General features: G+C 38.5%; 1 protein-coding gene across 1 annotated transcript in view; it reads right to left on the reverse strand.

Annotated features, from left to right (window-relative positions):
• BTBD1 (BTB domain containing 1) overlaps positions 1-15,385 on the reverse strand; it is a 45,302-nt gene that overhangs the window by 23,868 nt on the left and 6,049 nt on the right. Inside the window, exons 2-3 of the mRNA XM_058542552.1 lie at positions 10,956-11,112; positions 2,069-2,174 (exon numbers count right to left, since the gene is read on the reverse strand). Of these exons, the coding sequence (XP_058398535.1) occupies positions 2,069-2,174; positions 10,956-11,112 (263 nt within the window). The remainder of the gene's footprint in view (positions 1-2,068; positions 2,175-10,955; positions 11,113-15,385) is intronic.

Below are 15,385 nucleotides of genomic sequence, written 5' to 3' on the forward strand. Positions count from 1 at the left end.
GCGGGGAAGGTAGACAATCAACACAAACACAGAGATAAATGAGAATTTCAGATAGTGATAGGTATTATGAGGAAAATAAATCAGAGTAACAGAACAGGGATTATTTAGGAGAACATGGTATCTACTGTAACTAAGTAGGTCTGAGATGGCCTGTCTCAGGTCTCATGTAACCTGAGATCTGAATGATCAAAAGGAAGTAGCCACGCAAGGATTCAGAGAGAAAAGGATTCCAATCAGAGGGAACAGTAAATACAAAGGCTTAATAGAAATAACCCTGGCCAGTCTATACGGAACATAGTGAATGAGAGGGAGAATGGTAGGAGATAGTCAGATGGAGGCAGGTAGTGATTGCCAACTGTTTACAAAAAGTCTGTTTTCTCTTCTTTGGATGTGATTAGTCTGCATCTCCTAGCCTCCTCTGAAGTTACGTGGGATCACGTGACTGAATTCCAAACAATAAAATAAGAGCCAAAATGAGGGCGCCATTTTAAGGCCAAAGCTTTTAACACGGAGGTGTTTTTCATGCACATGCTTTTTCCCATCTACCAGCAAGATACAGATAATAACTAGGCCCTAGGGAATGGCAGAGCCACAGACAGAAGAGAGCTACTCGCTAGCCAGGAACTTAGCTATCTTGGGATTGTTATGTGAGTGTGAAATAAACTTTTATTGTGTTTGAAACAGTATGCATTTTTGGGTTTATCTGTGCAAATGTGTTGAGCATGCATTTTTGGGGTCTATTTGTTATCACAGCCAAACCTAGCCTACCCTGACTAATACAAGGCCTGGTCATGTAGGGTCTTGTAAGCTTTGTAAGGAGTTTGAATTTTATTATAACTGCAGGGGGAAGACATTGGAAGCAAAGAGGTGATACAATCTGATTTAGGATTTAAATCTGCTGCCGGGTAGAGAATGGACTGTATGAAAGCAAGAGTGGATGGAAACAAGGCGACAACAGGAGACCACAGATGTTATCCAGGTGAAAGAGAAGAGTGGCTAAGACCAGGTGGTAGCAGTGGATATGGTAAGAAATGGTCAGATTTAGGATACATTTTGAAAGCAGAGCTGGGAGCACTTGCTGATAAACTGCCTGTGGGATATGAAAGAACGAGAATAATTAGGATTAACTTTTAGGTTTTTGGCTTGAGTAATCAGATGCATGGTGGTATCACTGAGAGTGAAAAAAATTGGAAAGGAACAGAAAAGATCTGACTCAATGGCTCTCTTTTGGCTGTGTTGTTTGAAATGCCTCCAAATGAAGATGTTAAGTAAATAGCTGGGTGTATAAATTTGGAGCCCAGAAGAAGAGAGGGTTGAAGATAAACATTTTGGGTTCATTACAACGAAGATAATATTTAAAGCCATAGGCCTGGATCAGCTCTCTCTATTCTCCTACAAGACAAAATTCAAACTCCTTCCTGTCATTAGATGGTCCTCCACAATCTGGTTCAAAACTGCCTTGCACTTCCCTTCCTCTACATACACTTCTTCACGCAGGTCCACTTGCCTCTAATGCCCTCCCCTTTTAATTATTCAAATACGATCCATTCTTTAAGCCCAATGTCAGAACCTCTCTGTCAAGATTTTCCTAACACTACTCCAATTTGAGGTAATCTCTCCACGTTTTGGATTTGCATGGTAATTATTTTCTATGTATTTAGTTTAGAAAAGGCAAAAATCACATTTTGCCCTATGCCATCTCTTCTATTAGCGTCTTAAATCTTAACTTTCACAAATTTGTTCCTTGATTCTCTAATAAGATGATGGTTTCCTTAAGAAAAATCACATCTTACCCTTCTTTGTATTTCTTATAGGACCCTAGTATAGTGTCATGCATATGGTGAGCATTCAATGAGTATTTATTTGATTTGACATCTTTTAAAAGGCAATGAGGTAGTTAAGACTTTTAGGAATATTTCACCAAAATAAAGAAAGAAAACTCTTAAAGAAGCAGACTTAAAACATTTGGAAAAACCACTAACTTAAAAACAGTTCATCCACCAACAAGGCTGACTAGTAAGGTGTTACTGTACTTAAAAGACAAAATTTCAATTCACAATGAACTTACCTATATCAATATCAGTAAACCCTTCTGCGCTTATTGCATCCATTGTGCTTTTGTCTATTGTGTCTAGACAAAGACTAGCAAGCTGAGGCTCATCAAATAATCGAGCCTAAACATAAAAAGATAGTTATTTTATTTTCATAGTTATTTTACCTTGAGGCTGTACATATTCAAAGTCAATACTGTAAAGAGTTATAATTGCTAACTATGTAAAAACATTTACTTAAAATACAATTATAATGTCTATACAGTCTTAAAACTTTTCATTCCACAATCAGAAATGAAAAGCCAAAAAGGCACAAATGCCCTGCTGAGATAATGACAAATTCACATCACCACTAACAACCCTGTTATTTTTATTTTGATATGCTTTTATATACAGTCACACGTCGTATGATGACGTTTCGGTCAACGACAGACCACATATATAACAGTGGTCCCATAAGATCAGTACCATATAGCAGGCTGTACATCTAGGCTATACCATACACTCTATGATGTTCACACGATGACAGAATCGCCTAACGATGCATTTCTCAGAATGTATCCCCATCGTTAAGCAACACATAACTGTACATTGTCTAGTTTCTTATACATTACTTATTTTGATCCTTAAGGAACACTCTAGGTTAGATAAGGCAGACATTATTTTCCCATTTTCCAGATGAAGAAACAGAGGCTCAGAGAGGTGTACTGATTTGCCTAATATCACCTAGCTAGTTATGTTGCAAAGTCAATACTTAAATCTACGTCTTATGACCTTTTCACTGAAAGAAAATATCAATTGTCAAGCATACCAGTACAAACAGATCAGATTTTTTTTTCCATTTCTTGTTTTGATTAGGGAGAGAGAATGAAGTAAAAGAATTTTAGAACATGGGGGCCGGCCCCGTGGCTTAGTGGTTAAGTGCGTGCGCTCCACTACTGGCGGCCCGGGTTTGGATCCCGGGCATGCACCGACGCACCACTTCTCCGGCCATGCTGAGGCCGCGTCCCACATACAGCAACTAGAAGGATGTGCAACTATGGCAAGCAACTATCTACTGGGGCTTTGGGGAAGAAAGGGGAGGAGGATTGGCAGTGGATGTTAGCTCAGAGCCGGTCTTCCTCAGCAGAAAAAAGAGGAGGATTAGCACAGATGTTAGCTCAGGGCTGATCTTGCTCATCAAAAAAAAAAAAAAAGAATTTTAGAGCATGAACGCTCTGGGAACCTAAGCAAAAACTATGTCTAACAACAGAAGAGCAAATAAATAAATTCACACAATGGAATATTATACAACAATGAGAATGAAATACCTACAACTATACACAACAACATGGATGAATCCCACAAACTTAATGAAAAGCAAAAGAAGCCACAGTACATACTGCACAAAAGAGTATATACTGTATGACTTCAGCAAAGCTAATCTAAGCTTTAAGAAGTTAGAAGTCAAAGTTGAGCTTATAATATGTGCTTTATCAGCATGCATATTATAATTCAAAAAAAAACAAGTTTAAAAAGCCAAGGGGTGGGGAGAGGAAGAAAGTGGAATCCAAACTCAAATGAGATTTTAAAAAACCATAACATTGAAAAAGGAGAAGTGATGACAGGTATGCCAATGACCAATTTTTCATTCTGGCCTAGGGTCAGTTCTGTTTACATTTAACAGCAGGGACGAAATGCACAGAGGTATTCATGCTGGGCTGTACAGAAACCTGCTGAGAATACTCCCAATTAATTAACCATACCATAAAAGACACCATTATTTGGCATGGCTGATGACTCTTCATTTAATTTTAAAGTAAAATTCATTTTCAAAGGATTCAATAACTCAGAAACTACTGAAAAAATGATAAACATCCCTAACCTAAATGGTTATCTTGTGTTTTATGGGGGATAGAAGAGAGCATTAAACACACCAACTTAAATTCAAAATATATATCATATATGATATATAATTATATTTACTATATAAAAATATATTTTTTAATTAGTAGAAAACTTCTTAAAATTATATAATACTCAGGGGGGCCGGCCCAGTAGCATAGTGGTTAAGTTCGTGCACTCTGCTTTGGCAGCCCAGGGTTCACAGGTTCGGATCCCAAGCACGGACCTACGCACTACTCATCGAGCCATACTGTGGTGGCATCCCATATACAAAGTGGAGGAAGATTAGCACAGATGTTAGCTCAGGGCTAATCTTCCCCAAACAAAAAGAGAAGAAGTGGCAACAGATGTTAGCTCAGGGCCAATCTTCCTCACACATACACACACACACAAAAGTATAGAATACTCAAATACATTTGAAAATGCTCTTCTTAGATTATATACTGAGCTTGTTTATATTAATTTGTTTAATCAAATTTTCAGTAAACTTTAGCCCTAAATAATAATACAAAATCTGTACTAATAGAATAAATATTGGGCCGGCCCCGTGGCTTAGTGGTTAAGTACGCGCGCTCCGCTACTGGCGGCCCGGGTTCGGATCCCGGGCGCGCACAGAAGCACCGCTTCTCCGGCCATGCTGAGGCCGCGTCCCACATACAGCAACTAGAAGGATGTGCAGCTATGACATAGAACTATCTACTGGGGCTTTGGGGGGAAAATTAAAATAAATAAAATCTTAAAAAAAAAAATAGAATAAATATTAACTCTCATGCAATTTTCCCTTAAAATTTCTTTATTTAGAAATAATTTCAGGGCCGGCCCCGTGGCTTAGTGGTTAAGTGTGCGCACTCTGCCGCTGGTGGCCCAGGTTTGGATCCCTGGCGCGCACCGACACACTGCTTCTACAGCCATGCTGAGGCCGCGTCCCACGTACAGTGACTGGAAGGATGTGCAGCTATGGCATACAGCTATCTACTGGGGCTTTGGGGGAAAAAATAAATAAATAAAATTATAAAAAAAAAAGTTAAGGAAAAAAAAGAAATAATTTCAAATTTACAGAAGTTGGAGGTAAAAAGAACACCCATATACCCTTTACCCAGATTTATCTATCCAAATGTTATTTATCTAACATTTTGCCTCATTTGTTTTTTTACCATTTGCTCTCTTTGTACACACACATATATATATAAATGAGATAATAATGTCTGCCTTATCTAACCTAGAGGTTTCGTTAAGGATCAAAAATAAGTAACATAGGGGCCAGCCCGGTGGCGCAAGCGGTTAAGTGTGCACGCTCCACTGCGGCAGCCCGGGGTTCGCAGGGTCAGATCCCAGGCACACACTGATGCACTGCTTGGCAAGCCATGCTGTGGCGGCCTCCCATATAAAATGGAGGAAGATGGGCACGGATGTTAGCGCCGGGCAGTCCTCCTCAGCAAAAAAAGAGGATGATTGTCAGATGTTAGCACAGGGCTGATCTCCTCACAAAAATAAATAAATAAATAAATAAAATAAATGTTTAAAAAAAAATAAGTAACATATAAGAAAACGGCAATAATGTGTGTGTGGGGGAGGGCCCTCAACCATTTGAGAATTACATGCATCATATAGCCCTTACCCTTAAATACGTCAGTGTATATTTCCTAAGAATAAGGATATTCTCTTACATAACCATAGTGATTAACTTTGATAAATAACAATGCAATATTTTTCTGTAATCTATTGTCTGTATTTCACTTTTCTCAATTGACCCAATGATGTTTTTCATAACACTTTTTCTTCTAGCATAGGATCTAGTCTAGGATCTAGTCTAGGATCACAGTTAATGTATTTTTTAAAACATGAAAAATACTACATTTTTAACAAGTGAAATTCTAATATCAGCATATATTTTAATTGGCCAACTCAACTATATTTTTAGTTAGTGTTCATGTAAACATTGATCTTTCACTCTAACAAAAATCATTTTTTATAAAAATTATTTTATTCAGAGTAGCAACATTCAGTCACTCAGATTATATATGCAATATCAAGTTTCCTATGGAATCTGTTGCTGCTACTTAAAATAAAATCAATTTTCTCAAAATTTAGTTTGAGTCTACCATTATCTCTGATAAAATATCGCTAAGATTGTATTACTTCATGAAGTGTTTTTCCCTCTATAAATCATGCTGGTACAGTCTACTGGCTCTTTGTTTTACAGTGAAGCTGGCATAGGTCCTTTCACGTAAATGAACAAGCTCAGTTCAAATGAGTCACTGGGTAGGAACAAGAAGTTCACAAGATAATTTGTGGGCTAATTCACATGATCCTACCAATGAAAAATGTGGGGTAATATTGGGTTCTCAGACACATAAGGTCCTGAAATTTCCTTTTTTTCTCACAGTGACACCTGTTAACCCATGCTACTCAGAGTGTGGTCCAGAAGCACCGGCATCATCTGAAAGCCTGTTAGAAATGCAGACTCTCAGGCCCACCTTGGACCTACTGAACTAGAAAGTGTATATTGTCAAAGTTTAATTTATTGGTTTCTGAATTTTATGACAGAACTTTTTAAATAACAGGAGTGAAGTGATCCTCTCTACACATAATAAAACCCCTTGGACAATAAAGAATCTTATGACGGGTCAGCCTGGTGGTGCGAGCAGTTAAGTGCATGAGCTCTGCTTTGGCGGCCCGGGGTTTGCAGGTTCAGATCCCAGGCGCGCACCGACGCACCGCTTGTCAAGCCATGCTGTGGTGGCTATAAAGTGGTGGAAGGTGAGCACGGATGTTAGCTCAGGGCCAATCTTCCTCAGCAAAAAAGAGGAGGATTGGCATCAGATGTTAGCTCAGGGCCAATCTTCCTCACCAAAAAAAAAAAAAAAGAGAAAAAAACAACAAATAAATAAAAAGAATCTTAGGAATATCAACTTATTTATTCGATTTTCATCACAAATTCAAAAGAGGAAAAAAATGCAGGGAGCTATCTTGCATTACTTATATGACCTTGGTCAAGTTATTTCACCTCTCTGTGCCTCAATTTCCTTATCTATAAAATGGGGAATAAGAAAACCGTTACCAGAACACCTACACCTCCTAAAGTTGTTGTGAAGATTAAATGAACTAATGCGTACGAAGTACTTAGAATGGTGCCTGGCACACAATAATCACTCATTACATTTTGCTATTATTATCATCAATAACATCACACCTTAAGAACTAGTGGTTTACAGTTGAGACCTTAGTTTTACCACTTGCTGTCTAATGTTATATATTTACCTCTCTAAGCTTCTATTTCTTCATCTTTAAAATGGGGATAATAAAAAAAATTAAAAATAAAAATAAAATTGGGATAATAGTAAGCAACATCACAGAGCTGTAGTGAGGAGTAAATGTGATAATCATAAAAGGGACTAGCTTAGTGTCTGACATACTACATATACAGACATGGAGTTTTGTGATTATGTCCAAGAAAAGGCGACACCAGCATGTTCTGTCTTCTATAACTACAAATACTTGATGATAGAAGACTTAAAAAAAAAAAAAAAAAACGGTGCCATCAGACATTTTCTATGTGACAGAATGGACGCAGAACTGGGACACACGAGCGCTGGGCTCTGGCCTCACCTAGCCTCTTGTGAGACTTTGGGCAGGTAGTTAATCAGCCCAGGGTTTAGTTTATCCATTTGGAAAATGAGAGGGTTGAGCTAGGGGACGTCCATGATTATTTCCAGTACTAATACTCAATACGATTATTTATCACCAGCTTACAATTTTTTTCCCCCTCATTTGAACTTGCTTACCTCTATAAAGACCCTATCTCCAAATAAAGTCACATTCTGAGGTACTGGGGATTCGGATTTCAACACATGAATTTTGGCAAACACAATTCAATCCATAACACATGGTTATAGGCTAGCTTGGAAATTTTACAACAACTTGTACAAGGGTATTAAAATATTGTCTAAAAAGAAAAGCAGCAATTTATTTATATCTAAAGTATAAAGCTCAGATTACAAGCATTTAACAAATGCTAAATAGTATATGTTAAGGGCTGGTTAATGGTTCCATAGGTGTGTTCAGTTTGTAAAAATTCATTAGACTGTATACTTATGATATGTGTACTTTTCTGTATGTATCCTGTACTTCGTGAAAACTTTTTTAAATGTCAGAGAAAGAGTATTTCATATAAACCTTAAATTCTAACTCCTCCAGAAGTGGATCAGCAAGCTTACAGATACAAGTCCAAAGAGAGTAAATTTTAGAACGTTTTTGGACTTGAAATACTCAATCTTTATTTCAGATCCAACAAAAATTGAGAACAAAGACGTCCAGAAAACTTCCTGCTTCCACACTCTCAATCACAGCAGTAATGACTCGAGATCCTAACCCCAACTCCAACCCTAAATAGCTATAGAACTTGGAGTCATAATACCCTACTTACAGAAGGCTTCAGTTTCTTTATCTAGGTTATATTGTATTGACTCTAATTTGCTTTTCTATTCCAAAATCATATGAACCTGATATGGTTCCCTGAATGGTACCGTAAGAATAATTACATATATTTTATGTATTTTTTTAAATTTTTTGTTTATTGCAGTAACATTGGTTTATACCATTGTATAAATTTCAGGCGTACATCATTATACTTCTATTTCTGCATAGATTACATCATGTTCACCACCCAAATACTAATTACAACCCATCACCACATACATGTGCCGAATTATCCCTTTCACCCTCCTCCCTCCCCCCTTCTCCTCTGGTAACCACCAATCCAATCTCTGTCTCTATGTGTTTGTTTGTTGTTGTTATTATCTACTACTTAATGACTGAGATCATACGGTATTTGACCTTCTCCCTCTGACTTATTTCACTTTGCATTATACCCTCAATGTCCATCCATGTTGTCACAAATGGCTGGATTTCATCGTTTCTTAAGGCTGAGTAGTATTCCATCGTGTATATATACCACATCTTCTTTATCCATTCATCCCTTGATGGGCACTTAGGTGGCTTCCAAGTCTTGGCTATTGTGAATAACGCTGCAATGAACACAGGGGTGCACGTACCTTTATGCATTGGTGTTTTCAAGTTCTTTGCATAAATACCCAACAGTGGAATAGCTGGATCACATGGTAGTTCTATCCTTAATTTTTTGAGGAATCTCCATACTGTTTTCCATAGTGGCTGCACCAGTTTGCACTCCCACCAGCAGTGTATGAGAGTTCCCTTCTCTCCACATCCTCTCCAACACATGTTGTTTCCTGTCTTGTTAATTATAGCCATTCTGAGGGGTGTGAGGTCATATCTCATTGTAGTTTTGATTTGCATTTCCCTGATAGTTAGTGATTTTGAACATCTTTTCATGTGCCTGTTGGCCATCTGTATATCTTCTCTGGAGAAATGTCTGTTCAGGTCTTTTGCCCATTTTTTTAATTGGGTTGGTAGATTTTTTGTTGTTGAGATACATGAGTTCTTTATATATTTTGGAGATTAAGCCCTTATCAGATGTATGGTTTGCAGATATCTTCTCCCAATTGTTAGGTTGTCTTTTCGTTTTGTTGATGGTTTCCTTTGCTGTGCAGAAGCTTTTTAGTTTGATGTAGTCCCATTTGTTTATTTTTTCTATTGTTTCTCTTGCCCGGTCAGACATGGTGTTTGAAAAGATGTTGCTAAGACCGATGTCGAAGAGCGTACTGCCTATGTTTTCTTCTAGAAGTTTCACAGTTTCAGGTCTTACGTTCAAGTCTTTAATCCATTTGGAGTTAATTTTTGTGTATGGTGTAAGGTAAGGGTCTACTTTCATTTTTTTGCATATGGCTATCCAGTTTTCCCAACACCATTTGTTGAAGAGACTTTCTTTTCCCCATTGTATGTTCTTGGCTCCTTTGTCAAAGATTAGCTGTCCATAGATGTGCGGGTTTATTTCTGGGCTTTCGATTCTATTCCATTGATCTGTGTGTCTGTTTTTGTGCCAGTACCATGCTGTTTTGGTTACTATAGCTTTGTAGTATATTTTGAAATCAGGGAGTGTGATACCTCCAGCTTTGTTCTTTTTTCTCAGGATTCCTTTAGCTATTCGGGGTCTTTTGTTGTTCCATACAAATTTTAGGATTCTTTGTTCTATTTCTGTGAAAAATGTTGTTGGAACTTTGAAAGGGATTGCATTGAATCTATAGATTGCTTTAGGAAGTATGGACATTTTAACTATGTTAATTCTTCCAATCCAAGAGCATGGAATATCTTTCCATTTCTTTGTGTCTTCTTCAATTTCTTTCAGCAATGTTTTACAGTTTTCAGTGTACAGATCTTTCACCTCTTTGGTTAAGTTTATTCCTAGGTATTTTATTCTTTTTGTTGCAATTGTAAATGGGATTGTATTCTTAATTTCTCTTTCTGCTACTTCGTTGTTAGTGTATAGAAATGCAACTGATTTTTGTATGTTGATTTTGTATCCTGTGACTTTACCATATTCATTTATTACTTCTAAAAGTTTTTTGGTGGATTCTTTAGGGTTTTCTTTTCTTTTCTTTTTTTTTTTTGTGAGGAAGATCAGCCCTGAGCTAACATCCATGCTAATCCTCCCCTTTTTGCTGAGGAAGACTGGCTCTGAGCTAACATCTATTGCCAATCCTCCTCCTTTTTTTTTTTCCCCCCCAAAACCCCAGTAGGTAGTTGTATGTCATAGGTGCACAGCCTTCTAGTTGCTGTATGTGGGATGCGGCCTCAGCATGGCCGGAGAAGCGGTGCGTCAGTGCGTGCCCAGGATCCGAACCCGGGCCGCCAGCAGCGGAGCGCGCGCACTTAACCGCTAAGCCACGGGGCCGGCCCCAGGGTTTTCTATATATAAAATCATGTCATCTACAAATAGTGCGAGTTTCACTTCTTCCTTTCCAATTTGGATCCCTTTTATTTCTACATATATTTTAAAATAATGATCTAGAACTAATTCTCCAGGAAATACTAAATATTCATATATAGTTACACTCAATTTTTAAAACTACAATGATATATATCTTCGCTACATTTACTTACCTGAGTAAGTAACATAAAGGCATTATCTGCCCTAAGATGTTTGGTGAGAAATTCCACACAATGTGCTTCCAAGGCTGGGACTGCATATTTCTTAGCAGTATAAAGAGTGGTCATAACTGTTTCGGGGCCGATCTGGACTTCATCTGAATACAGAAATCTGTAAAGCAATTAGAAATTGCAGAGATGGTCAGTAATGTTTTTGATAAGCAATTCATCAGAGTTAAACTTCTAAGGAATATTTTAAAAGATAACGAGAAAATTGAAAAATAACCTGAAATGCACATCAGACTTTCCAGGGCACTTGCACATACAACATCTCATCTTTACTCAATCCTGAGAGGTAGTTGGTCTCCATTTTACAGAGGAAATTGAAGTTAAGGGAAGATCATGAGACAGACCCACGTCTCTGGACCAAGTGTGCAGGGGTCTTTTAGTACCCTATGGCAACTTAGGACAACATAGTTCACTTATCTCTCCTTCATCAAAGGATGTTCACTTAAGCAAATCTACAGATGGCTGAAGTTCACATCTTTAAATGACAAAACATTCATTTATTTCCCGATAATGGTGTCTTCTTATTCTGAGAATCTTTTAACCTTTCATTGTTATCCCAGAATTAGCATTATGACCAAAAACCAGAGTACTGGGGCTTTGGAGAATAAAACAACTTAATAATATCTGTTTGTGTGTGAGGAAGACTAGCCCTGAGCTAACATCCATTGCCAATCCTCCTCTTTTTGCTGAGGAAGACTGGCCCTGGGCTAACATCCATGCCCATCTTCGTCTACTTTATATGGGACGCCGCCACAGCATGGCTTGACAAGTAGTACATCAGTCTGTGCCGGGGATCTGAACCTGCAAACCCTGGGCCACCGAAGCGGAGCTTGTAAACATAACCGCTATGCCACCGGGCCGGCCCCGATTTAATAATATCTTGAATAACCACACGCTGCTATGTGCTTTTGGGTATTTAAGTCCAATTTTCTCTCAAAATACCATCAGCCCAATATTGCCTTCCTTCCAGTTCGCTGTTTCTAACTGCTATGTCACTAGATAATTCAGCTTCATAGAACTGCAGATAAAGTGTAAGATTCTCAACAAAGGCCTGGGCAGTTCTTGTTAAACTATCCCGGGGCTTTTACATATCAACCTTAGGCCCCCTCTGTGGCTCCTCAGAGACCCCTAGGTGGCCCAGTGGCCCACTCCTCAGTAGCCCAGTTCTCAACTATACTCAGGATAGCCAAGGGTGCTGGAGAGGTATGGCATTAAGAATAAGTATTTCATTTTAGCAATACTAAAGACATTAGAACACTTGTTACACTTATATTCCCAGGGCCCAAGTGGTAAAATAAGTGTTTAAGAAAACTCATTAACTTCTTTCAGAACACAGTATTACAGTGAAGTGCATGAGGAAAGTAAGTTCTATTTCATGTTCCTACCCTCTACCTTTCAACTTCCTCTTCTTTTATACTTGTGGCCATAATCACCACCCAAGATGAAACCCGAGCCTGTTCACCCGCCTAACTTCCCAACCTAACCAAAGGCTAGCATTCCTCTAATAATGACCACTGTCCTTACCATAACCTCAAGTGGAGGCTGTTCATTCTCATCCTCCTCTATATCTCAGGTTCAAAATGAAGGTTGCTGTTTTCCAGGATTACACTGTTTCAAAATATTTTTTCCAAAACCTCCTTTTAGAGACTCAAGCCAGCCATCTGTATCACCCTCAAAAAACTCACTTAATGTTATGTGCCACACTTTGTGATGAGTACAGGGAATTAAAAACCAAGTAACGCACAGTCCCTTTTAGTCAGGGGGAGGGGGATGAATAAAAAGAAAAAAGAGAAAATTAACACTTGTTGAGTGTCTACCACGTGACTGATGCCAATTCATTTAATCCTCCCACAAGGAAGGCAGGTGCTGTTCCCTGCATTTACAGATGTGGAGACAGAGGGTGAGGAAACCCAGGAGCTGTTTACCACAATACGTCATTTCTGGACTTCCAACTGCATCCAGTGCTACAGTACTACCAGGCCAAGCAGGTGAGGGCCATTCTAATTTTTGCAGACGCAGGAAGAGATGGCTTGGGTTTGAGCCTGTTCCACCACTTGCCAGCTATGTGACTTTAAACAAATTATTATCATTGTGTTCCTCTCTGAAAAGAGATAAGAGTATCTACTTCATAATGCTCTGGTGAGGATTAATATAAATTAAAATACATAAAGTGTTTTGAAAAGTGCCTGACAAATACTTAGCCTCAGTAAATGTTGCTATTTATTTTTACATTGCTCGTTTTTTATTTCTCTTTTCCTCCGCGTTTTAGATTTCCTTGCCATTATCTTCTAGCTGTTCCCTTTTTCTCCCCAGGAATCAAATGTTTAAATTTCTAAGAATTCTTGCTTCTTTCTTTGTTGTTCCTTTTTTTTCTTCACAGCATCATGTCCCAGTTTTATGGATGCAAAAATGTTCTCAAGTCTCCAAGATGATATTAATCAAAGTTTTAAAAGTTCCTTCTGTTCCCTGAATTACCTATTTCCTTGAAAATCAGCTGTTCTGGGTCTTTGTCATTCATGTTCTAATTTTCCTTATATGTCAAATGATTAATGATTGTCTCTAGTTCAGTATTCTGGTAGCTGGTATGTTTTCTTTGCTGTTGTGTAGGTAGGTCTGTTTTCCAGCTAAAACCATTTCCAAAATGGACAGGTTGGCTGGGAGCTCTGTTTATGTGGGAGGCTTATTGCCTGGCACTTTGCATTAGAGTGGAAAATTAGTCTTTGGGTCAAGGACCCCCCTCAATGCCTTTACCTTGGAGTCCCTAGGCCATATAAGCATCCTTGTTCTCCCCAGGCAGTTTGCTCAGTTTCTTTAAAGAGGAGCCTGTCAGTTATCACCGGGAGTTAGTCTGCAAGAGCTGGGTGAGGGATGGTCCATAAGCAGGTGTTAAGTTAATTCCCATGGTTTTAGCCCTACCTTCTCATTTTCACCCTCCTCACTCCCAACTCCCAGCCTAGAGCCTTGCTGGGATTCTGCCAGGAAAGGTGGGCTCCCACCTCCACTGCGGTTCCTCATGCTCTGGATTCTGGGCTCCAGATTCATCTACTCCATTTCATCATCAACATGCTTCTGACTGCTTTGTCTCTTTTCTACATTGTTGGTTTCCAACTCCTGTCCCTTTTTTCTCTTCACCGTAATGCATTTCTTCTCTTTTGTATTTCTTATAGTCATTTTAAGTGGGAGAGAGAGAAGGCTAACATCATGCTCAGTTCCCTTCCTCAACTAGAAACCTATGAAGTTTTTGCTTCAAGGGCAAGGTAGAAAGAAGTCTTTACATCTGCTTAATTTTTTTTCAGGCAAAATTACTAGAGTTATAAAATATAGAGCAGAAATGTGGGGCCTTTATTACCATTTGCCTTTGTATCTGAGTAGATTCAAATCTTAAGGAAACAAGTTCCATAAAGTTGAAGTACATGGTTCCATAAAATTTATAAGTGGGGCCTCTGACAGGGAGATCTGGAAAAGCTTCCTAGACGAATTTCCACTTGAGATCTAAAAGATGAAAAGAGGTTCAGAAGAACATTCCAGGAATAGAGAGAACTGTGTTTTTAGACTATTCTATATGAGACACCTAGCCCCACTGAAATTGCTCTTATTAAATTATACTTTGGTAATATATCTTTGGCTTATATCAAGGAATATTTTAAAGAAACATCTATATCTATATCTAAAGACATAGATTGAGGACACTGTTCATTTCAGTAATGCCTTCTTTATGAGGGGACCTCATCAGGAATGTTTTTTACTCGTCTTATTATCAGATAGAGTTGTACATCTCCTATGCAGTTGGTTTGTTTTTAATCTGATGAACACTATGAATTACAACTGACTAGCCAGGTTTCTCTTTTTGCATTAGCTGCTGAAAAGATTAAAATTAAGCTTGTAGCTTAGCTATAGCATGCATTTTTGTATTAGCTTCACCTTGGCTCTCTTTTATTTCTTACCCTTGTGCTTCTTTTAAGACATTTTAAATTTCTTTTTGGAGCAACGCAAGTTATAAATAAATACTGCACTATAAACCATAAGAAAAGGAACTCTGTGTTTCTTATATTTTTTTTTTCCTACATCTTTCCTACAGCACCAGGCACAGTGTGGGCACATGGCTAAAACTTAATAAATACATGTTAACTGACTAGACGATTTAGTACAGTCTTCTGTGTAACACTGATAGAGAAATCATTTTCATTTCTAATAAGAAAAAAGGCTACTTAAAAGTCCAAGAATTTGGGGCCGGCCCCGTGGCTTAGCGGTTCAGTGCGCGCACTCCACTACTGGCGGCCCGGGTTCAGATCCTGGGCGCGCACCAACGCACCGCTTCTCCGGCCATGCTGAGGCCGCTTCCCACATACAGCAACTAGAAGGATGTGCAACTATGA

The sequence above is a fragment of the Diceros bicornis genome, chromosome 5, assembly GCF_020826845.1.
Source record: "Diceros bicornis minor isolate mBicDic1 chromosome 5, mDicBic1.mat.cur, whole genome shotgun sequence".
In the NCBI taxonomy this organism is placed as follows: Eukaryota; Metazoa; Chordata; class Mammalia; order Perissodactyla; family Rhinocerotidae; genus Diceros; species Diceros bicornis.